General features: G+C 39.6%; 1 protein-coding gene and 1 long non-coding RNA gene across 5 annotated transcripts; one reads left to right on the top strand and one right to left on the bottom strand.

The window, feature by feature from the left end:
* Positions 1-1613: 1613 nt before the first annotated feature.
* Positions 1614-23503, bottom strand: LOC119477927 (homer protein homolog 1). Of its 4 annotated transcripts, none has more exons than XM_037752177.1 (10): positions 22565-23503; positions 10954-11110; positions 8564-8695; positions 8384-8476; positions 6820-6873; positions 5959-6110; positions 4580-4769; positions 4385-4495; positions 4206-4286; positions 1614-3311 (listed from the first exon to the last, which is right to left on the bottom strand). In XM_037752177.1, exons 1-10 carry the CDS (start codon positions 22567-22569, stop codon positions 3123-3125), a joined length of 1164 nt encoding a protein of 387 aa, XP_037608105.1. In that variant the 5' UTR covers positions 22570-23503; the 3' UTR covers positions 1614-3122. The 4 variants fall into 4 exon arrangements, with proteins under 4 accessions (XP_037608105.1, XP_037608106.1, XP_037608103.1 ...); XM_037752178.1 differs by lacking the exon at positions 22565-23503 and adding an exon at positions 21661-21731; XM_037752175.1 differs by lacking the exons at positions 6820-6873; positions 22565-23503 and adding an exon at positions 17880-17995.
* LOC119477928 lies at positions 6064-21500 on the top strand. Its single transcript, XR_005204348.1, has 3 exons — positions 6064-6201; positions 8108-8109; positions 21490-21500. It is a non-coding gene; the product is annotated as an uncharacterized LOC119477928 (long non-coding RNA).
* Positions 23504-24919: the final 1416 nt, after the last annotated feature.

The following is a 24919-nucleotide window of genomic DNA, read 5'->3' on the forward strand; positions in this document are numbered from 1 at the left end:
CAAGTATGACGTGGTTGGTACCGATGGATTCTCTAGGTTTTCTAGTTTCATATGATACCAGGTCAAGGTCACCAGTCATGTCCTGTAGTTTGTTGATCGTTGTACGGTGCTGAACAGTGTCATAGGCAGCGTCCTTCTTCCGAATGTTCAGAATGAAAGTTCAGTATAAGGTCAATTAATGAATCCGTTCTCCTGTTTTTGGTCTCTTTCCACTGCCTTCAAACATTTGTTTTGCAGGCTTATTTACTTACTGAAGTTGTTGTTTGAGTTTGTTGTGTGTGTTTGTGTGTGTGTGTGTGATTTTTATACCTTTCTGTCTCTTTTATTACGTGTTAAACTGTGTCAAACCTGTCTTTAACTGAAACTTTAACAAGTCATGCACCGACTTGTTAAATGCAACAAGATATAACGTGTTATTAAGTGAGCTTTAGAGATGCTAGACAGAGCCACGCTAGCTGTTTCCTGTCTTAATGCTAAGCTAAGCTAAGCTAAGCGTCTGCTAGCTGTAGCTTCACATTTACCGCACAGACATGAGTGGTATCGATCTTCTCGTCTAACTCTCTGCAAAAAAAAGCAAGCGTATTTCCCAGAATGTCAAACTATTCCTGTAAACATCTGGAGTCACAGCTGCTGCCATTCAAACAGAGAAACTGTTGCTACGTGTTAAAAATCATCGTGACTCTTGAACATCTTGCATGCAGTACGACGACATCGTGGCTCAAACTGTGCTTCTCTTTCATCCACAGAGATCTTTAATGATATGAAACATGTTTTAGATGAACGTTGGCAGCAGATGTTTGCTCAGTGACAGTAACTCCCTCACTCTGCTCTGTCCCTTTATTTTCATTTGAGCTAATGAAACCATCGTGCTTTTCTAAAAAGAACCTTTTTTTTGTTAAACGTGTAGATTTTTCTCCGACCTTGAACATGACACTAGTTTGACCTTTTAACCTTTTATGACCTTATGCATGTGACTGGTTTTAGGACAAACCCATCACAACGTAAGTGCAATAAATAAGAAGAAAAAGTCATTTTTATGAATTAAATACTGTAATGAAATGTAAAATTATATCCGCATGCCTAAATGTATTGAAGTATTTATTGAAAACTTCATATTTTAAATGATTTTTAAAAAAGCATACAAATGTAAATGTACTTTATAAGGTTTTTTTTTGTTGCTTTTTTTTTTGTTCCTATCATGACATTCCTCTCTGCTTTCTATATCCTAATTATATATATATTTTCCTTTCAAAATAAAATGAAGCACCAATATGTTGTCTTTGAATACTCCTTCGTGTTTTTTAAGAATAAAAAAAAGAGTATCAGAACTACAATGAAAGTAATTCAATTTCAGTTTTCAATTCAATGTATGTATATAACGTCAAATCATAACAGAAGTTATCTCAAGACACTTTTCATATAGAGCAGGTCTAGAGCGTATACTCTATAATTTACAGAGACCCAACATGTAGCACAAGAGATCAGAAAACCACACACAATTTAAAAAGGGGATATTAGTTAATATTATTATTATTATGAATACTTGGAAGCCGAAGTGTAACATGATGAAAGTGATGAAACCAGATTGTGAAAGAACGACACGACAGCATGAGTTGCATTTGGTTTTCTTTTACTATAAACTCAAAATTACAATTTGTGTTTTTAAGCATGTGGTATAATCAACATTTAAAAGTATTATTCAAATGTTTTTTTTTCCCTTTCAAGCTGTAATATTCGTCAATGTGATCACACACAAAAAGTCACCGCTAAAGTCATTCAAGTCTCCCAAATGTACCCGAACCAACAACAAGCCCTTAAATAGTGTTCTTCAGGTGTATATACTATTCCTCTTAGCCTCGCTGAATTTTTGGCAATAGTAAATCCCACAAAAAAATAAAGTACCGCTAGTTTAGTTACCAAAGGCAACAATTCAAATCTGTACAGGAAAACGTTATTTGGCAAAAGAAAAAAGATTCTCTGCAAATCCAACCTGCGATCGCCTTCTTTATATTCTCATTTTCATAAATAGTTCAAAAATATTGCCAGTTTTTTTCCAAAAAGAACAAAGCTACCTCGACGACCCCACGTACCAGACAATAAAAAAAGAAGAGTAAGTGAAAACGAGATGTAAATAAAAGATCTTTTGCTTTTGTACAACTTTCATCTTCAGGAACAATAAATTAACAAGAACAAAAAGAGGATTCATTGCACTTCCAAGTCGCAACAGAAACAAGAGGAGAAACAAAGATTCACTCATACACACACGAACTCCATTTTTACAAGTGCACTATGAATTTGTTTATATTCTTTTAAAAAAAGTGTATAGAAAGAAAGTGAATAAAATCTCGCTTGTGGTCTAAACGTATCCGAGAGAGGAGTAAAAGTACCTGAACGTGAGAGTGGAAAGTGTTTATTTACCCTCTGATGCTCCCTTTTTTGTATTGCTCATATATTGTAGAAGAATATAAGACAAAGTTCACCGGACGCTTGTTTCTTTTTTTGGCAGTCCCTCGTAGATTTCAATCACAGGAGGAACATTTGTCTCCTCGTGACATTCCAAGCGCCCTCCAGAGTTCAAATAACAAAAACTAATCAGAGTAGGAAAAGTCCTTCTCGTCTGACTCCCAAGTGTTCATTTGGCTGACGATGAAAACAAGAAGATGGAGCAAAAACACGAATAATCACCGGCTCCAGGCGGCTGCAGAATGCACCAAAAGAGAAAGCGCAACTTGTCTTTAATTAATTAATTAATTAAAGTCTGTATGATTGAAGGAACAAAAATCCACGCAAAAACTGCATGATATTCAAGAAACAAATAAAAAAAAGAAATCAGAGTTGTTCATGTAGTTAAGAGAATATTCCAGAGTGGAGCGGAGGGAAGGCATGGTCCAAGCAAAGCCTCTTTCACTTGGCTCGTTTGTAAACGTGTACCGTAGCAAAAAAAAGTTGTGTACCATTAATGCATAAAGTCGTGTGTAAACTTTTACACGTAGAAATGTGAAAAAAAAAAAATTCAAGTGTCAGTGACGACGTGAGTGCCAACATGCAGATGGTTTCTTCTCCGGGCGCTGGTGGTGGTGGCGGCGGTGGTGTTGGTGGTGACGGTGTGTATCCGTCGCTCTCTAGCTGCTCTCGATGAGCCTCCCCAGCGTGTCCCGCAGCTCCGTCAGCTCGAAGATCTTCCCGTCAAGCAGCTCCAGCAGCGAGCGGAGGCTCGTGCGGAAGGCTTCCCGCTCCTGCTGGTTGCTCTCCAGACGCTGCTCCAGACCGCTCAGATGGGCCTCCAGCGTCTGGTTCCTTGACTCCGTGTCCTGAAAACAAACAACATGTTTGATATTTGGTGCATCAAACTAGTTTTAAACAGTTGTTCTCATATGTTTGCAACATATACTGTATAAATTATGGACAAGTGGGCAACTCCGTGTCTGAAAAGTGAAGCTGAAGAGCCTTAAACCTGTATTCTCTCTAACAGCCAGCAAGGGGCGACTCCTCTGGTTGCAAAAAGAAGTCTGATTGTATAGAAGTCTATGAGAAAATGAGCCTACTTCTCACTTGATTCATTACCTCAGTAAACATTGTAAACATGAGTTTATGGTCTCAATCGCCAGTTTCAAGTCTTCTTCAACACAGCATGATGTTCATTTAGTAAATTATGGTCCCATTTAGAGTCAAATAGTCTTCTGAAAGTCTTCTGAAAGCTCCCAGTTTAAGAGTTGCGACGTGTTTGTTGACACATTTTTTTGGTGCATAATAAGTTAATATATTGTAATTTTATATTTTGTGTTTGTCTTTGTAATCTTATAATATATCTGAGGAAAATGTTGATATTCCCTCATCTTTTTCCTCTGTCATTGTGCCTTCACATTTCCTGCATTATGTTACGCCGACAGTAACGCTAATATTGCCGTTGCTTAGCAGCGCTGTTCCCACGACTTGAACACCAAGCATATCATGTACACGACTTATTAAATAACTGTATTGACTGTAGACATTTTATGATTGGATTTTATTTATGCTGAACTACAGGAGATGGTGGCTTTGCAGCCAATTTGGCACAAATTTGTAGAGACTTCTGGACTGGGAGATATTTTAGGTGTTAGAACTTCACCATATGGAGTCTTGAGTTTCAGCTGCTCATATTTACGGTCTGTAGAATACGATGTGAATGTAGCATTAGCAGCAACATGCTGACCTGCTTTACTCACCTGTAGTTTCTGTGTGAGGGAGTCTTTTAGAGACTGAAACTCGTTGGCACTCTCCACCTCTTCTTTAAGTCTCTCCAACTCCTGGAAGTTATTAAAAGAGAGTAAACATTAAAGATGTAATAAGATGTGTAAGTATAAAAACACGTGGTGCGTCCTGTACTGTAACAGCCTCCTCGTACCTCCTCCTTGGCCTTCAGAGCGTACTCCAGCTCCTCTATCGTTTGGTTGAGTTCTGTCTTTTGGGATTTGATGACTGTTGTTTGGCCGCTCACACACTCCAGCTCCGTCACCTGGAACACAACAGAAACATCTTCATCACAACGTGGTCAAAATGTACTTTTTAATAAATCAGATCATGTTATTTATTTATGTACCCGTTTGTGTAGCCTCTCGGCTTCCTCCTGATAGGCCGCCAGCTGCTGTTTCCACTGTTTGACATTGGCCGTGGACTCCAGCAGCGCCGCCGTCAGCTTGGCGTTGTTCCCCTTTAGAGCCGCCAGCTCCGCCTCCCAGTGCTTGTTGATGTTGGATGAACTGGGAGGTGAGGGGGAGACTGTTAGCCTACTAGAACAATGTGAAAAGCATTTTTAGAAAACTTTCATCTCTACGTGGTTTTAAAAAAAAAAGAAATTCTGCTGCATCAATATCCCCTAAAGCACCGCGGACAAAACTATCTCCACTCATTCAGTGGTTTATAATTAATAGGAAGCATGCGTAGTGTTTTAATGTAATGCTTTAATGCTGTCCAGAGGCCCGGGGGAGAAACATTAATAATGAATGAATGAATCGACATGAGCTGCGGCGCTCTGAGCTGCACTGTACCGACTTCATTTTGAATCAGCACTCCAGAGAGTCACTAACGGACAAGAAACCCTCACATACCTAATGTACTCTCCTGAACGGGATTCAGGATCAGGAGGACGTTATTTAACAATGGGGGGACAAAAGTCCCCCCATTGTTAAATAAAAAATAGTCTGTGGCCATGGATGTAAAAAGAAACGTGTGTAAATCAACTTCTCAGTGTGAAAGCTTAAATTTAAATCATTATGTAACAGCTGAATCCAGAGTTATTTTCCTGAACGGTCATCAGACCCACAGGACCGCACCGCCCTGCATGCTCAAATGACATATCCGGTTGTGCCAGCTTCCTGCTAGCTGTATGCGGCTGTAATAATGGATATTATTGGCTGTAATTCATCACTTTTATTATCTTATAATACACCCATGAGCTGTATGCTGTAAGCCTGTACCGTGGTGGATGTATTAACGTCTCTGTTCCCAAACAACCGGCTATCGGACAGTAGCTAGTAGTGCTAGTAGCACGACATCAACAGAGTTTAATGGAGTTGTAGGATATTTACTAACACACAGGATCAAAAGCACAGGACACAACTTCTTCTACATCCATGGTCTGTGGTCTATTGGACATCGATTTTGAAGGTCCTTGACATGAAAGAGTTTGAGATTGATCTCAAAATCTGTGTGCTGGATTTTTCTAACTTTCATTTATGCTCCTCTTTTTAGTTTAATAAATAAATAAGTAATTAAATAGTTTCAGTAGAGACATTAAAGTTATGACAACAGAATAGAAAACATTTTGTACGTCTCTTTGTAGGCCGACGTTTTACTGGCGTCTGGTAGTCGCTTTCAGTCCAAAATGGCGGAAGCGTAGCTCTGCTGCTCGACGCTGACGTTGCAATGGAACAATTGACTTTCACTTCTTATCAATACACAGTACGTTCTTTGGTTTACCTGTGTGAGTAGACCAGTGCATTCTGGGAAGGCTCTGCTCTGGGTTCGTTGTGCTGAGGCGTGAGTGGCGTGTCTGGCGTGACTCTCTCGTCGTCTGTTCCGTTGATGCTCTCTGAGGTCATAGGTGACAGCAGATCGCCCGGGGCCGACTCCTGCTTCCACACATCGGGGAAACAGAAAAATAATATATCATTTGAAAAGAGTTTTAGTCGAAGCAACAGTTCAACATTCAGGGGGAAAAAAGTTAGCAAGAAGACGGCAAGAAGGCGAACATGTGTATTTCCCAAAAGGCTGAATCCACATTTTGAATTTGGATTATGAGACACAACAAATGAACAATCAATAATGATTTCGTGCTCTCAAAAACATTCAGTACTTCTAGCTGACATGTAGTTCGCGATGCTAAAAGCTGCTGGTTTAACGTTACAGTGCATCTTTTACACATTTCAGACTCTTTTTCAGATTGTTTTCTGAAGACCCTGTGTCTCCTTTTTCATTAATCTACGTATAATCGTAGTTATTTGTGATTGTCAGCTGCTCAAACATCCCTCATTACAGCTGACTGTGACTTTTTGAGAGCATGAGAGGAGAGGCGGAGGGTTATGTGGGATAACTTCACAGAGACGGGGGTTCCTCTGGTTGTTAGTCTGACATCAGGGTGATAGACGAGGTTGTTAAAGATGACAATAAGTGATCAGACTTTGGCTGAAATCCACCATTATGCTCACACTGTTTAGAAAAGAACATTTGTTTTGCTGCAGAGGAGAAACCTGAGGGGAGTTTGCATCACTAACTGGGGGGAAAAACTGGGAAAAAAGGGCCATCGGAGTCGTGAAAATGATTCAGTCCGTTTCTTTTTACCTTCTTTTTACCGGGTTTGTTTCCTGACAACACATTCCTCTTTACAGCACCGCCCTGAGGAGGATTCATCAGGGAGAGCAGAGGAGGCGTTAGCTTAGTGGCTGGAATGTGAACATGATGCTGTGTGAAACATGAAACATCTCAGTACACCATTACATCAACTTCTAACTCTTTTCACTGGGGCTCGTTACCAAAGCTACAATCAATGAACTAACACTGATTCTGAATAGAAAACGTACTCCACTGTGAAACATATTAAACCAGAACGACTGAGAGAAGAAGGAAACCGCTGTTGGCATCCAGCATTCTGGTCAGATCCCTGGATTTGAATAAAGTGGTGGATAGTTTTGCACAGGAACATCTGCTGGGCTTTATGCTGCTTTATGAGACATCTGGCTCTACATCTGTATATGTAGTATCTGGTATATTTTGATGGCAAACAGCAGGAAGTTCACACATGTTAACATTACTAATGTGACATCCAGAATAACGACGCTTCGATGCTTTCAACTCGCACAGCAACCAAAACAGATGTAAACTCATACATGCTAACGAAACTTTTTAAAGGGACTGTTTGTAACTTTCTAAGCGTATAAATGTAACGGATAGGGGCATATGCGCGTTCGCGTGTGGCCGCTGTACTCTCCTCCTCTGCCTGCTTGCCTTCACTCAGACAGCGCGCGTTCTCGCTCAGCTCGCTCCACCTCTAGACGTGAACGCGCGCTCACTCCACACTGCAGAAGAGTTAGTTTAGCTCTGAGAATATCTAGTGAATGTACAGTGGACGTTTGGGCAGAAATAACTGCTGCAGCTCCTCCAGACCAACAGAGGTTTCCCGTGTCTTGTAAAGTGACAGAGCTCTGCAGAGAGACACGTTATTGTCTCGTTACCGACCGGGTGCCGGTGTCTTCCTGCTCTCTCCGGCTGTGGGCGGAGAGAGCAGGGAGACACGCTGCAGAGCTCCACTACCTCAGCCTGCACTGAGGCAGGAAAAGCCAACACTAGGATCAGATCTAAATCATGTTCATGGAGAGACCTCCGTCTGGTCAGCTAACATTACTGCCAAGCAGCTGAAATATAGAGTGATATCGTGGTTTTAGCTGACTTGTGTCGCCTCACTGTTTTGAGCGATGCTCGTTCATGTTTATTTAGAGCGAGCAAGCGTGAGCCCGACGCTGACTTTCGTTGACTTAACGGCCACAGGTGTCGCTGTTAACAAGCATTTCTGAAAGTTACAAATAGTCCCTTTAAATTAAATTACATTTTATATAGCGTCAAATCATAACAGAAGTTATCTAGGTATATATAGGTCTTGTAAATATAATAGTTTTTCTTTATAATTCTTCCTTTAGTGCTACTTTTATGCACGTTCTTCTGTTTTATTGTTTATATTCTAATTTAAATATCTGTTTGTATGTTTTCTGTGTGTGCAACGTGGAGGGGGCTACAGCTGCGTTTCAGTGTGTGATCCTGTATTGTATAATGATATTAAAGCTGAACCTTGTAGTTCACTTCTTCAGAGTAATCAAAAGGAAGCAGTGGTGGATGTGCTGGTGTCTGTTACCTGAGAGGGAGTGCTGGTGAGCTCCATCTTCTCCTGAGACTTCTCCTTCGCTAACCGCGCCGCCTCCTTGAACTCAGCAAACTTCTCTGCAAACTAGAAACAACAGGAGTGATTTATAATACAGCTCATCAGGTTGTTTTTAAAGAGAAAAGACTCTTCTGTGGGTCCGAGCGGTCTCACCTTGGCCAGGTTGCTCTCCGACGAGAAGCCGAGGCCGTAGACGGTGTTCGCCCGGCTGTCGGCCCACTGACCAAACTTCTGCGACGTCTTGGTGAAGGTCATGTTGGGGGTGATGGTGCTGTTGATGATGGCCTGCGGAGGAACAAACACATTCAAAGCCTCATTGATTCAGGAAACATCTGGAATGGAGGGTTTGACGAGAGCAGCTGGATGTCTTGATATCTGTGTGTTGTGGTCAGACGTGGGTTTGTATTGAATGAGTCCAACTGACTGTCATGTTATTGATCAGTGTGGGAGGATTTGCTGGAAGAGAGGCGAGCACAGATGGATATGAGAAACATTTACCGTTAAGATGCTTTTAATATTCACAGTTTGTTCTTGACAAAAGAGATCTCAACTCAAGTTACTCGCTTTTGACTGTTCTCATCAGCAGATTTGCCCTGAAACTGTAGATGTTCGAGCTTCTCCTTCATGTTGACTTAAAAGTTGAGCTTGACGGATCACTGCTGAGGAAACAGCAGCTGAAAACACGGTCAAAAGCTCCAGAACGAGCTAGTAGGGGGACGATGAGTTGAGATTGTTGTCAGATCTTTTTTACATGTCTGTTGTCCTGATCTTAAGTTACTCTTTAATATATTTTTTTCTTTACAGTTCAGTAGCATGACAGTATTTCATAAAAAGCTTACAGGAAATTATAATTTTGCACAAAATTTCCTCACAAATTCAGAAGTTATTTTAGCGACTCCGTAGAGGAGTTGTTGTTTACACTCTCAGCAGGTCGACAAAAAGTGTTTGCGATGTTACGAGACAATTAACAGCGGGGTAAAGCAGACGAAAAACATATTTATGCTACAAAAAAGTAATATTATTATTATTATTTAGACTTCCCTCTCTCTTTTTGTCTTGAGAATTACTGAATACTTTTACTCCTTTGGAAAAAAAAAAAACCCGTCGTAAAACAAAAACTTTGGTCTTTGGTTGAACTGAACACAACTGATAGAAATGTGCAACCAATGACATTGCCTTTAATATTCACAGTTTGTTCTTGACAGAAGAGATCTCAACTCCACTCACTCGCTCTTCTGAAGCTTTTGTCTGAATCTCACAGTTCTCATCAGCAGGTACACCCTGAAACTGTACATGTTTGAGCACTGTTGAGGAAACAGCAGCTGAAAACACGGTCGAAAGCTCCAGAACAAGCTAGTAAGAGGATGTTGAGTTGAGATTGTTTTGTCAAACATCTTTTTTAAAGAGCGACTCTTAAACCCGGTGAAAATGTCTGATGGGTGTGGCATAAAACACTGCCACTATTTTTTATAGGTTGACACAGTATGTCTTCAAAAGCTTACAGGAAATTGCGATTTTGCACAAAATGTCCTCACAAATTCTTAGTTATTTTGGCGACTGGTTGTTGTTTAGACTCTCAGCTGGTCGACAGAAAGTGTCTCCAGAGACTGTAAAGAGTCAGCAGTGAAAAGAGAGATTTGCAAAGACCAAAATAGGGAAAAAACAGATGCAGCTGCAGTTGTATAGATCAAAAAAGTGACCTTTATGACTGGAAGTCAGCTTGTTAATGTAATATTGTACAGCAATAAACTCTGGAAGCCAAACCCAGAGGTAAACCTCCACAAATAATAACATATTTATGCTACATAAAGTATTATTATTATTATTATTTAGACTTCTCTCTCTCTTATATATTGTGGTAAAACAAAAACAACATTCATTCTTCTTCTTTGGTTGAACTGAACACAACTGATAGACGTGTGCAACCAATGACTGAATGACTTTGCAGATATTGTTTGGGCTTAACTCATCTGGCATTTTCATTTCAAAAACTCAAAACACATTTCGAAAAAAAGTTTTCTCCCTTCTGGAATTTGGAAAGAAACACAAGCAGAAATAGTTTTCATTTTGTGGCATCTGTCTCTGTGTGTTTTCTGTTTCTCTGCTGAGAAGACTTATTGTTTGTCTGGATAATAACGTGCTCGCGCTCCAGCTCCAGCTCCAGCTCCAGCTCCAACCCACCCGATCTCAGCTATTTCCAGCAGAACACAGCAAAAAAAAACTTGCTGGTTCAACAACAGCAGTAGTCACCCAGAGAGGCTGTTACATAACTATGCTAACTCCACCCCTGCACCTCTCTCCAGACTCAAATAATCACTGCCACATAGATATGACAGACCCGACCGCCTCCTTCACTGCCTCAGCACACAGAGAGAGAGAGAGAGAGAGAGAGAGAGAGAGAGGCCAGGCCGAGGCGAACCAGTCAGACCAGCGGAGCGGAGGTGGGATGTGTTGACAAAATCAAATGTAGTGATGGCGACGGACATGTTGAGCTGGACTGAGAGCTCTCACACAACACACACACATAAATACACCAAACACACCTTCGTTCCATCCAGGCTGATGATCCGATATACATTCCTGGTGTTGTCGAAGAAGTAGGAGACCGTGACGGCGTGTTTGCTGGTGGGAACCCAGTTCTTCTTGGTGCTCGGGTCGATCTGGAAGACGTGGGCCCGCGTACTGAAGATGGGCTGCTCGCTGTGCAGAGAGGAGGAGGAGGAAACAGAGGAGGGAAGAAGAAGATGGAGATGGGAGAGTCAGGATCTGCTTAAAAAGACCTCAACTCTGAGCATTACATTTTGCGATGTGTAACTGAATATTGGCCACTGAGGAGGAAAAAAAAACAGCTTTGGTTGCACCAAAATAGAAAAAAACAACAAACACTTTAGTCGCCACTAACGCCACATCGACAATCCAGACAACCATTGTGTTCAAGTAGACGTAGATTCGTACCAGTAGCCTCTACAGCCAGCTCTGTGAGGCTATACAGCCAGCTCTGTGAGGCTATACAGCCAGCTCTGTGAGGCTATACAGCCAGCTCTGTGAGGCTATACAGCAGCGCCTTGAGCTGATAGATGCTGATATTTAGCAGGTATAAAGTTGACCATGTTTGCCATCTTACTGTGCGTTCCACTACCCGTACCTCCTCACTATTTAGTACGCCAGAAAAATGATTTTGCAGTATTCAAGCCAGCATGCTTTTCTGGCTATTCTGACCCACAATCCTCTGCACAGCGGCTGTACGAGCAAGAGGGTCAAAGTTCAAGACACAATGTTATGATGAAGTAGTCTGTCCCAATTGTATGCATACTGCAAGCAACAGTACGTGCTTTGTGAGGGCAGCTGCAGTATGTACTAAAAGTAAAAAAGAAGTATGCAATTTGGAACGTAGCCGTAGTTTAACATTTGCTATTGGACACATTACAAATGTTGACCTGATGATGGCGCTAAACTAGAATTCATCCTGAGGGGATGTCCGAACCACCATGTATAAAATATGGATTAGTCTCCATGACGTCACCCAGAGGCTTCTGAAGAGCTGTTGTGAAGCTCAAAGTGGGCGGCTCCGGCCGTCGCCGTCTTGGCAGCGACGACACGGCCTAACTTCCGGGTTATTCTAAAAATAGTACATAACAGATTGCTGTGCTTCTGGGCTGGCTTCATCCTGACGGGAACAGTAATGTCTGTACACAGTTTCATTACAATCCATCCAATAGTTGTTGGAACCACAGTGTCATTCCTAGAGCAGCATCTCTAACGTGGCTGAATAAAGCTCCACATGAACGATCTAACGCCGCCCTGCCAGAGGAAAGGAAGTGGAAGTGTTGAGGAACGTGATGAATCCTGAGGAAGGTGAGAGAAACAGCTTCCCTGATCCCATCACATCCATAATTCACCAGCCTGCTGTGTTGCTGCGCTAGACGACACCCATTAAGGCCTCCACACTGAGAACTAGTGAGGTTATGTACAAACGGCTTTCCCTCTTCACATGTGGTGAAACGTGTGAAGTGGAACACGAGGATATCAGACAGTAAACAAACTCTATTCACTTTGTATCTGACTTGGTAGGAGAAATAAAATAAAGATAGTCTGGTTCAAAATCAAATAAATCTGCAAATATTAAAATGCGCTTCATAATGTAGATCACTCCAGTACTTGGAGTTAATGAAGCTTTGCAGCAAGCACGTAATGAAGTCATTAAAAAGGATTGATGTTTAAAATAAAACCACATTTTATGACAGAAATAATGTCATACAAACAATCATAATGCTCAGATTTAGGCGACCTAAGTGATATTTACTCTGCTGCATCAAACACTCGTGTATTTTGTGAGCGTCAGAAAGTCTGAATCAAAAACAGGACGGCCCTAAAGACCCTGAATGACGGCGGCGAAGGTGCAGCGAAGGCTCTGAACGCCTCTTTTCAACGCTGCTGCAGCTCCGGAGCAACTTGCATGACAAAACGGAGATTTGGTGGATTGATTTGAGATCATGTGGGAGCTTCAGATCGATATTGTGGAGAGAGTTGGAACGCTTCCATATATATTTCTAGTGCTGGTGTTTACCTGCTCAAACGTGACACGCTCGAATGATTTGGCGAGAAGAAGAAGCGGCAGCATGTTATATGTGAGGCCTCGTATGTGTGAGTGACCAGCAGGTTGAACGCTGACGTAGAGACAGTGGAGTGAAGCCAAAGGTGACCTGGAAGCACCTGTGCCAACATACAGAGATCAGCAGGCTCTGGACGGCGTCCAGACGTTGCTATGGATGAAAAGCTCCCAGGGTCTTGGATTAAAAGCAGAACAAGCTGGAACGGTCTGGTTGTGACTGGTCTCAACGCTCCACAACAAATCCACGAATAACTAAGAGCACATTTATGCCGGGAGATGTCCAGACTCTGTCTGTGAATGTCCCAATATGACCTTCAAAATATCAAAACGTGGGACTGATGATCTCCTCCAGCTCAAAGGAAGGACTAAAAATGTAAATGTCGTATATAAAAGTTTAGGAATAACTGTCTAATATTACAATGAAAATAGAGAATTACATGTGTTACCACCTTAAATACAAGAATATACACAGACTATGCTGCAATGTTCTCATATAAAAGAGAGAGTGCAGATGAGGCTGATGGTATTTGAACATTTCATTGTGATGTGATGACCTGATGGTCTCAATGAAAAGTTATTACAATTCAAATTGAATCTAATGTTGCCGTTCTCTAGCTGCTAGCCTGGCTAAAAACAAGTCATGCCGAGAGTGACGTCTTAAATGTTTTGGCTGCCGTTGCTGATACTCTTATCTGAAACAGGTTATCGGAATGCAAAACAAAATCTGCTGGATAATTGAGTTCCTCTTTCACAAACGTCTGTCACTCTAGACAACCAGACACAAACAACGCTCTTGAAATAAAGTTTTAGATTTAATGCATCAGAGTTCCTGTTGGGTGTGTTTCACTAACTCTATTTGTCTTTGCTGTGGAGGTTTCCATGTGATCATCATGAAGACATTTTACTTCCTCTGACATGATTTGCTTACAGCATCTCTTCCCTATCATCTATCAGGACACGTTCAGGACACGTTTAGGACACGTTCAGGACATGTTCAGGACACGTTCAGGACACTTCCAGGACACGTTCAGGACACGTTCAGGATGAGCTATTACTGCATGGTGAACCAGCACGGTTTAACACAGGACAGTTTGGGACCTTAACTGACATGTTACTGCACAGTATCTGCACATTTACAATAACAGGGGCAGATTTACCATCGAAATTCAAAGTCATTTTTTTGAAACAATGGGTTTCTGATTTCACACAGACGTAGATAAAATCAGGCTTCTCATTTCTAGTTGGTGAACTGCTGATTTTGCCAGCTATAGTGACAACTGTCATTGTGGAAATAAAGAAGCAGCAGTGCTCTTGCATTGCAGTTCAGAGCGAGTTAGTCCTGGTGTCGTAGTAGTAAAGCATGATAAGGAGTCAGATTAGACTCTATTTCATTCTAACAGCCCTGATTGTTGGATTTATAAACAGCATGTTTTCACTTTACAAGAGAAGAAAGGTGTAACCGGACTCAGCTCTAGCGCACTACGGTAGACACTGGGTGGTACACATCTAAGGCCCAGTGACATGGGTTACAAAGGCTTTAAGGTTGAGGACTAACCTACTGTCCCTTATCTTGGATAACCAGGTTGGCCGAGGTTACTGGAATAAAAACGTAACCAAATCCAATAAAGAGAGACAGAGCTGCTTACGGGAGCCTGAACTCTGATAGCACCAGTGGATGTGCTAACAGATATAACTCCACTAAAGGTAGTTAACTAATGATGTGATCCTAATGCTGCACAGTAGGTTACTACTGCAGGCTGTAGGCTGGTTAGCCGACACGCTTCTGTTACAGCAGATAAACTCAATGTTTGATCTTTATACTTTGCTCTTTTTGGTTTTGTAAAAGATAAATAAACGCTCTCCAAACTCTTTAGATGACAGGTATCTCTTTTACCCCGTGAACACCGTTAACACTGAATTCACACCAAGCAGCGGAGAAGTGCCGCAATGATTTCATTTTCTGCAGCCAAGAGACGTTTTCATGTGTTTCAGGCGGGAAGAAATTCTTTGTAACACAGGTCAACACGTCACAGGAGTCACAGGATCTTTACTGATTGGCTGATACTCTCTGGTTACACTTTTCCCAACTTTTAGTTTGGCTGCAGAATTGAACGGCCACCGCTGCTTTTCATAGACGTTGCACGGCAGCTCGCCGCGCTTCGCTGCTGCTCTGGTGTGAATTCGGCGTCTAAGCTGTGATTGGGCAATCATTGATCAGGGGAGGGGTTTAGCGAACGGCATTGACTAAAAATTATTAATTAATTATCCAGCAACTGGTTCACAACTTCTGCACGTGTCACTTATGACAACTTTTGGAGTTTTCATCTTGAAAACTTATCAAAAATATCTAAACACAATGTCAATCTTATGTTTGACATTGTGTATATTTATATATTTATGACACTTACCGGTAACCTTTTTACTTTTCTGGCATTGTGTACATTTGGTTGTTGCACCTTATTGATAAGCTTTTTATTGTTTATATCTTCTTTTAATTTGGACTCTTCCTCACTTCGTAGCGCTGCACAACAACTTCCCTCTGGATCAATTAAGTTCTATCTTATCTTATCAATAGGTGATGAAGCAGCCGATGTAGTTTAGTTGAAATCATTGAGCATTTTGTTTTATATTTGTCACATTTAAAGACGTCAGTAAACAGCATTTTTAATTGGAAATCAATTAAATATGTCTGCCTGTCTTTCAGGAAACAAACTGCTTCTCCAGAGGATGTAAATATCTACATAATATCTGATTTTGGTACTTTATGATTCGTTTTTCAAACTTCTGTTGGTGTTTCGATGCCCAGCAGATGATTTGGCGAGTGAATTATATTTCCCATGTCTGTAGAAGACAGTTTTATCAGCTAATGACTTAGATTGGTGGCTTAATACAACTTAAATTTTGCATGTGATCTTTGTGATTTTTTCTCTTCCAATTACAAGGAACAAAGACGATCAATAGGTCGACTGTGTTCGAGTTTGAAAGGGAGGGAGCAGAAAGTGAATTCAGCCAACTGAAAATGAACTTGAAATCTAATTTGTAAATACTTTGTGTTGTTTCCTGGTTTTAGTAAACACTAAATACTGTGTGCTGGAAAAATACAAACATGCTGCACATTCCTAAGGTCATGACAGGTGACACTCATTGCCCTTAGGGCGTATTTGTGTTTCGGTGTTGCATACTTAGTCAACGAACTTGTAGCGCCTATTTGAGGACAAGTAACCCTAAAAAGGACAGAAGTGTCAGTCAGACAGACAATGTAAGATATACGAATGTGAGCCTGCACGCAAGGGTATAAATGTCGCGAAACGGAGAGACTCAGGGCTCTCAGCCCTGAACATTTATGTTGATGGTTGTTTGCCCACTTGCAAGTGTTTGTTAAACCTTTAAAAGACTTTCTCTTGATTTTCGAATCCTTCTTTACAGAAATTTTCTCCACATACTGCTTTAGAGAAACTGTCTGGTATTCAGATGCTTCACTAGATGATGTCACTGCTTTAATTTGACTGTTGCTCAACCACAGTGTCAAAGTGTCGTTGTTTTTAAAAGGGGTTGCAGCGGGCGTCCTGACCACGTTTTATAGCGGCTCATTTTATATTTCATTCATTAGTGTGACGGCGTGGCCTAGATCAAAATGTGCCCCCGTGGTGTGTGTGTGTGTGAGAGTGTGTGGCGATTGTTAGCCCATAATCCCTTCTCACAATGAAACGCACGGAGGCATTCAAGTCTCAATGACAAGAGCTTTGACAGAGGAATCTGACCGCAGATGTTATCAGATCAGCAGTTCTCCACTTACAGAAGACACACACAGTGTTTGCATGCTGGGAAACAAAGACGTGTCTGTGGCTGAAAGTTAATGTGTTCAGATTATCTGTAACTACGTACAAAACGTTCCTTATCTGGTCTGTTGCAAATCAGTCACTCAGGACATCGAGCCTCGTTGATGCCACATTTATCCTCAACATGGATTCAAAGGATTACTCAAATTATCCCAATTTATGATGGTTATGACCCTCCGTCTCTGAATCCTCAGGCTGCAACTAACCATTATTTCCTTTGCCAATTAATGTGATGATTATTTTCTGCTTTATAATATCTTGTTTTGTGCAAACAACCCAAATATATTTAATTTATAATGACATAAAACTGAGAAAGCAAGGATGTTTCAGTGCTAATTTTAACATTAACGTGGGAATTTGAAAACATTTAACACCTTTTAAATCACTTCAGAATTGCTTTTCTGTGATTTTATTTATATTTATTATATATATTTTAGTTGTTTTACTCTTTGGGTTTTTATGTGTTTAGTTATTTGGCTTTTAGTACATTTCATTATCCTCGGGTTTTAAATGTGTTCAGTTTTTATTGTAAAGTACTTGTAAGTGTGTTTTGAAAGGTGCTATATAAATAAAAATTATAATTATTATTATTATTAATTTTATCTTTGATGTGTCTCACATAGAGACACAAAATAATCTTGTGCCATTATTGAATAATTAGTTTATTTTCTCGATTAATTGATTCATTGTTTGGTCTATTAAATGTCATAATAAAAGCTAAAGATGTCCGTCACAATTTGTCACAAAACTGACATATTCAAATTGGGTTTTTTTTAATTTTTTTTGTCTGCTCAAGAGTCCAAAATCTAAAGATATATAGATTCATAATTAATTTACTTCTCTGTCAGTCAAAGCCATCCTATAAAGACCTCTTCTTCACACTCTTAAAAGAAGAATTAAAGGCCGTATTAACTCATGGTATAAAACAGTAAAAATTCCTCACTCATCAAACACGGTGTCAGAGCACGGACGGCCGCAGTCTGTGCTTGCAGGGAAAAAATAACCCTGCATTACTAACTTAGCTGCTGCGTCGTCATGGCAACGGCCATGTGACTCAGGGCTGGTCATGAGCTGCAAACATCCTCCATCTCTCTCTCTCTCTCTCCATCTCTCTGCTTCCCACCACATGCTCCCTCGCCCAATCAGATGGCAGCGTCGCTGTCGGGTTTCATCCACTTGCAGAGGGAGGCAGCGGGGGCTTGGCAAGGCTCAACCCCTCCATCACTTTAACAAAACACACATATGGCTTTCACCGGTGGCGCACGGCTCAGAGTCATAGAAGAAGAAATAGTGTGTTCATGTGGAGAGTAAGGAAGGTTTTGGTTGCCACTTTCAAGCTTTTTTTTTTTTTACAATTTCTCAAGATACAGAGGTGCAGTGACAGCTGAACCCTTGCTGGATGTAATAAGTCAAACAAATTACGATATATCCGTTGCCTTTTTAAATAACTTCTCTTTGACCTCCGTGGAAGATGTATAACAACCAATAAAGAAAGTGAACAAGAAGAAACAGTAACAAAACCCAACTAAGTTGGCACAACGCTACATAATCATAGAGATATAGGGGTGTAACGATACATCGATCTGGATCGATCTGTCCTGAATACCAATTTTTAGGCTTCGAAGCTTCGGTGAGCAATATTCGAAGATATTCGAAGATTCACGGCGTAGATTGACATGTTCTTCTGTCTCCATCTCCCTCGTTTCAGTGCCGCTGACGCACTACTGTACACACACACACACACACACCTCTACACACAACAAACAGCGATATCCGTCTGAGAATAACTAATAATTATTGTTGAATGTGAATAATATTGTGGGATTATTCCTTATTTCATGAGCTATTTTGCGATTTATACATTATTATTACATACTTATATATGATAAACAAACAAAAAAACAAAAAAAACCAAACTGATTTAGAGGTTGATTACCATGGCGACGGTCGAAGCTTCGAATCAGCGATCCAATATCATCGATACATATCATCTTTAAAGGTCCCATATCGTGCTCATTTTCAGGATCATACCTGTATTTTGTGTTTATACTAGAACATGTTAACATGCTGTAATGTTAAAAAAAAACTTAATTTTCCTCATGCTGTCTGCCTGAATATACCTGTATTTACCCCTCTGTCTGAAACGCTCCGTTTTAGCGAGTTTCGACGGAATTGCGACGAAATTGCAACAAATTTGCGTTGCTAGGCAACAGCTTGGGTCCATGTGTACTTCCTGTCAGCTGATGACATTCACATAAGCTGCAACCAGGAATAAACTGGGACACATTTAGATTGTTTACGTTTAAATCTGTGTAAAGGGTCCAAATATTGTATATTTGTGACATCACAAATGGACAGATATCCTGACAGCTTGTTTCAAATGCAGAGTTTCTGAATACGGGCTGTGTGTATTTCCCTGTGGATTGAGTGTTTCGATACTTTCACAGTATCTATATAGCACTTAAGCCTGCTTTATAATAAAAAAAAACATGAAAATCTGACTTGTTTGTAATATGGGACCTTTAAGATACTGCTGTATTTCCAAATTCCCATGGCACGTTTGTGTCACCATTTGTCGCTGTACCACGGTTTTGCACTCTGCGGCTCACGTTACCGCAATTTCACAAGCGTGTCGGAGAACTACGGTGGCCTTCAGGTAACTTAAATGCGTGACAGACTCTCTCTAAAGGCAGTGTTTGGTTTGTGAAGGGCTCATTGTAAGCTAACGAAAACATTCTTAGTTTCAGCTGATTATACACTAAAGAAAACAAGTTTCTAGTAAATTATCCAGAGCTATATTCGTCCTGTCAGCCAACAAAAGTAAAAAAATAATTTTCTATTGCCTTATATGGTCTTGGCATAACAGGTGTCAAAATAAGACTTTTATAAATGGATGTGTTATCTCACTATTCACCCGTATAATGTGCTCACACCTGAATCCCTCTGCTTCCAAAATATGTGTCTATTTCCAGTGAAAACATGCTGGCGGCAAGTTGAACTACTGGCCTCACCGGTTAAGTAGAAATATTCCCTGGACTCTGTTTTATTCAGGAGTGCCAAGTTTGAGGCGGACGGCTTGTTTACAGTCATCTATTATAGAAGAACAGAAGCTCCAGTACTTGTTGGAGGTCTGACTTGCTAATTATGGGGGTATGTAAGTGCACGCATAGGACATGCTCTCTTTCTGTCTGAGGAATTGATCGTTGGACTGGATTATAGGCATTGGCCTTGAGAATTACAGAGGCTGTGCTTTGCACCCCAACCCCCCATCCCACCACCACAATATGACAACACACCAATCACATGCTACATCATCTGCTTTAAGAACTAGGTCGCTCTTGATCAGGAGAATCACCATACATCTGTAGGTCCAGCTACATGCATTACACCAGCCAAGATCAGTATTGTCTGGTGGTGGTGGTGGTGGGGGATGTAAGTTGGTTTGGTTTCTCTTTGGCTGCACAAAATAAATTATTATACTCTTATGGAACAGACAGAAAAACAGCAATGTCTTACATCCTTTCAATCAACAAAATAAGCTACTGTCTGAGATGTGATACTTTCACCAGCAGCCTATGGAGGACGGAACCTGCCAAAATAAAAAATAAATGACTCAATAAATAAATAAATGTCATTAAATGTAGTAAAAATAATATTAAAATAAATATAGCCATTAATGAATTGACAAAATGTGACATAAATTGATATTTCTGTTTTAATTTGCTTCTTTATTTATTTATCTTTGTATTCATTCCCTTATTTATTTACTATTCTGCTTAATTCTGTTTGTTTTGGAATTTATTTTTTATTTCATTTATTTCTTTCATTTATTATTTATTTATTTTTGCACTTATTTTTTATTTATTTATATTTATGCAAAATTTCCCCTTTGCATTTGACAACTTATTTATTTCCCAAAACTAATTTGTTTCTGTATTCTTTTTTTACACATTTCTTTTTATATTTCTTTATGCATTGCTGCCTCATGCAAATGAGGGGGTTGCCACTCAATGTGTGTCATTATGGAGTCAGGGTGCATGACTATATGCTATTGCTAGCTATACATTTAAAAAATTGGACTCTTATTACTACTCTTTGTTTAATTTTCCCTTTTATTCATTTATGTAGTATGTTTGGGGAAATAAATAAGTTGTGAAATGCAAAGGGAAAATCGTGAATAAATGAATAAATAAATATAAAATAAAATAAATAATAAGTGAAAATAAATAAATGAATAAATAAAAAAGAAATGCAAAAATAAATATATACAATTGAAAAAATAAATAAATTAATAAATCCATAAATAAATAAAAGGGAAAATTAAACAGAATAGTAAATAAATAAAGGATTTACTACGAAAATAAAAAAAAAGAAATATCAATTTATATCACATTTTATCAATTAATTAATGGCTACATTTATTTTTAATATTATTTTTGCTACATTTAATAATTAATTTATCTTGTCATTTATTTATTTATTCATTTATTTTTTAATTTTGGCGGCTTCTGTCCTCTACAGTAGCCTGCTTCATTACAGCTTTAATCTTTTGGCTTCACTAATCTAAAATGTCAGTGTATATGGAGGCTGTGAGTGGATGTACAGTAATGATGAACTTCTATCAGGAGGTTTATTTGCTGTATCTCTGGGGCAGCTCATGCATTTTCTTTAGTATTTGACAGGAGTACTTCTACACAGGGTGGCTATAAGCTACAAGTGTTTCAGCTCTGCAGAAAATCTGCTGAAATGTACAAACAACAAACCTGACATGTGTGAGTGAGATCTGTAGCTTCATATACCCCATTTTTGCTGGATGTTTGGAGGCTTTAGTTGAGTCGTAAATGATCCTCTCGGTGGTGTGTTTGGGGAAATAAATAAGTTGTGAAATGCAAAGGGAAAATCGTGAATAAATAAATATAAAATAAAATAAATAAATAAATAATAAGTGAAAATAAATAATAAATGAATAAATAAAAAATAAACGCAATAAATAAATAAATACAATTGAAAAATAATTTAAAAAATAAATCCATAAATAAATAAAAGGGAAAAATAAACAGAATAGTAAATAAATAAGTCGTGAAATGCAAAGGGAAAATCGTGAATAAATAAATATAAAATCAAATAAATAATAAGTGAAAAATAAATAAATAGAAAATGCTACAATAAATGCAAAAATAAAAAATAAACGCAAAAAATAAATAAATACAATTGAAGAAAATAGAAAAAATAAATCCATACATAAAAGGGAAAATTAAACAATAGTAAATAAATAAAGGAATTACTACGAAGATACATTTCTTTGTATTTTTTAAAATCAAAATACATTTTTATATTATTTTTGCTACATTTAATAATTTATTTATCGAGTAATTTATTTATTTATTTTTTAATTTAAATAAAACCTCTACAGTAGCTTGCTTCATTACAGCCTAATCTTTTGGCTTCACTAATCTAGAATGTGAGTGTATATAATGAGGGACTTCTATCAGGAGTATGTGGTTTATTTGTTGTATCTTTGGGGCAATCCATGCATTGTCTTTAGTATTTGACAGGAGATGACAGGAGCACTTCTTCTACACAGTTAGCCACAGTTAGGGTGGCTATGGGCTACAAGTGTCTGCAGAAATCTGCTCAAATGCACAAACAACAAAGTGCATTACCACCCTGACATGTGTGAGTGAGATCTGTAGCTTCACATACCCCATTTTTGCTGGATGTTTGGAGGCTTTAGTTGAGTCGTAAATGATCCTCTCAGTCGGTGGTGTGTTGTTGAGCAGGCTGGAGGCTACAGCTTGATCCTCTGTCTCTGTCCAACTAAAGCTGATCTGCTGGTTGTGTCTTCAGTCCAGACATGGGCTCTGTTCTGGTGCTGTTGTTGTTGTTATTATGCCCTTAGGTGCATTCTTGTTTGGTGATTTCATCCATGCAAACGTGTCTGTGCATGCATGATGAGCAGAGAAGCAGCAGCTGATGCTACCTAGCAGCTAGCTGTAGCTAAAGCTGTAAAATAGTGCTAAAATAAGCTAGTTTTATCCATCCGTTAGCTGCAGCTGGTGGTGCAAAAACACTGAAATCTGACAAACTGGTAACATGTAAAGATATTTAACCTCAGCCGAATAAATAATCAATACATTTACTGTTCATAAATCCAACTTTTAGTCGCTGGCTCCTTCTTTTAGTCCGCTGTGCCATTAAAATCAAATTCCGTCAATGGAGTCTGGTATTGTGTAGTTTTTAACTGTCAAATCAGACGTTTAACGCTGCTTTGCGATGCTGGATGTTTTCCTTCAACAGAGGGCTTCATGTCTGGTGTTTTTGGAGAAAATATTTGGTGTATAGTCCAGGTTGTATCATCTTCCAAGAGCGATCAGCTGCACCAACGTCAATGTGTAGGAGCGACAGTACCAGCCTTCACTCACAAAACAGCAGATTTAATTTTATATCTTGTTGTTCGCGTAATTCTTCACGTAATTTAGCCAAGCGTTAAAACCGGGATTTAGATTGTGGTCTTGGTGATCCATCGGCTTGGTTTATCCTCTCATCATCCGCCTGTCTTGGTCTCTATCAGCCCGCATCTCATTCATTTAGCTCGGCTCTCCATCCTCCTCTCTCTGCTGCTGCTGCTCTGTGGGGAGCATTAAACCGGTGACGTCATCACGTCGCCTATAAAGAAAACATCCGGTGACATGTGACGTATTTTGGTGGCCAACCCGGAAGTGAGTATGGTTCCCTCATTGGTTCCCTCATGGGTTCCCTCGACAAAAAGGTAATTTTAAATTTTTATATTCTAAAATGTATTGTAGTATTTTTTTAGGTATCATAAAGCAGCACTGTTTTTAGCCTTTAGGTTAAAGTTATTTGAAATTTTGAGCATGTTTAAAGGGACTATTTGTACCTTTCAGAAATGCTTGTTAACAGCGACACCTGTAGCCGTTAAGTCAACGAAAGTCAGCGTCCTTTTGCTTGGGCTCGTGCTTGTGCTCGCTCTACATAGACATGAACGAGCATCGCTCAAAACAGTGAGGCGACACACGTCAGCTAAAAGCACAATATCACTCTATATTTCAGCTGCTTGGCAGTAATGTTAGCTGACCAGACGAAGGTCTCTCCATGAATCAATGCTGATCCTAGTGTTGGCTTTTCCTGCTTCAGCCTCCGGGGCTCCGGGGCTGAAGCAGGAAGAGAAACATTATTGTCTCCCGACTGCGCCCGCAGGGAGACACTGGCACCCGGTCGGAGACGATAACGTTTCTCGCTGCGGAGCCCCGTCACTTCACAAGACACGGGAAACCTCTGTTGGTCTGGAGGAGCTGCAGCAGTTATTTCTGCACAAACTTCCACTGTACATTCACTAGATATCCTCAGAGCTACTTACTCTTCTGCAGTGTGGAGTGAGCGCGCGCAGCTGTCATCGCTGGGCGCTGTTGTCCTCAAAACTCTTCAAATCGCAGGTTCCCTGAGTTGGCTCCAGTCGAGTCAAGTCAAGTCAAATTTTATTTCTATAGCCCAAAATCACAAATCACAAATGTTCTGTATTGATGCAGCCAACTTTCTATAAAAGAAACCTAAGATTCATGTTGAAATAAATATGTTTGATGTAATGCTATATTTTAGTTTTGCTGTATATCAAAAAAAATATATATTTTTTTAGAAAAAATGGTCAGAAACCAATCAAACTTTCCTGCACTCTATTAATTAATTCAAACAATATAGCACCATCTTACCCAATGTTAAAAACAAAAGCCATTAAGACCTTCAAATCAATACAATATGAAGCATATAACACAAACAGTCTGGCTTTATGAAATGCAATTAATTTTTGTTTTGTCTTATTATTAATTTAATTGTCAATGTATCTGTTTGTACCTCTGTATATGAACATGTGTACAATAAAAAAAAAATATATATATGTATAGATAAAAATACTTTACCTTTTCCTAGCACCACCTTGAGGCCAAAAATGGTGACTGCAAGTCTTTGAACACTTTATTCTACACAATCCTTCACTGTACTGAAAACAGGCAGCCCTAGAAAGGTCTGGATGTTTATATCACA

This window comes from Sebastes umbrosus, chromosome 19 (assembly GCF_015220745.1).
Source record: "Sebastes umbrosus isolate fSebUmb1 chromosome 19, fSebUmb1.pri, whole genome shotgun sequence".
Taxonomy (NCBI): Eukaryota; Metazoa; Chordata; class Actinopteri; order Perciformes; family Sebastidae; genus Sebastes; species Sebastes umbrosus.

Excerpts from the sequence above, each read along its gene's own strand:
- LOC119477927 (XM_037752175.1), bottom strand. The coding sequence starts at position 17,989 with ATGTGGTGGGAAGCAGAGAGATGGAGAGAGAGAGAGAGAGATGGAGGA. Across the intron at positions 11,111-17,879 it reads CATGACGACGCAGCAGCTAA|CGAGCAGCCCATCTTCAGTA; the intron begins GTTAGTAATGCA and ends CTCTCTGCACAG. Across the intron at positions 4,770-5,958 it reads GCACTGGTCTACTCACACAG|TAGGCTAACAGTCTCCCCCT; the intron begins GTAAACCAAAGA and ends ACATTGTTCTAG.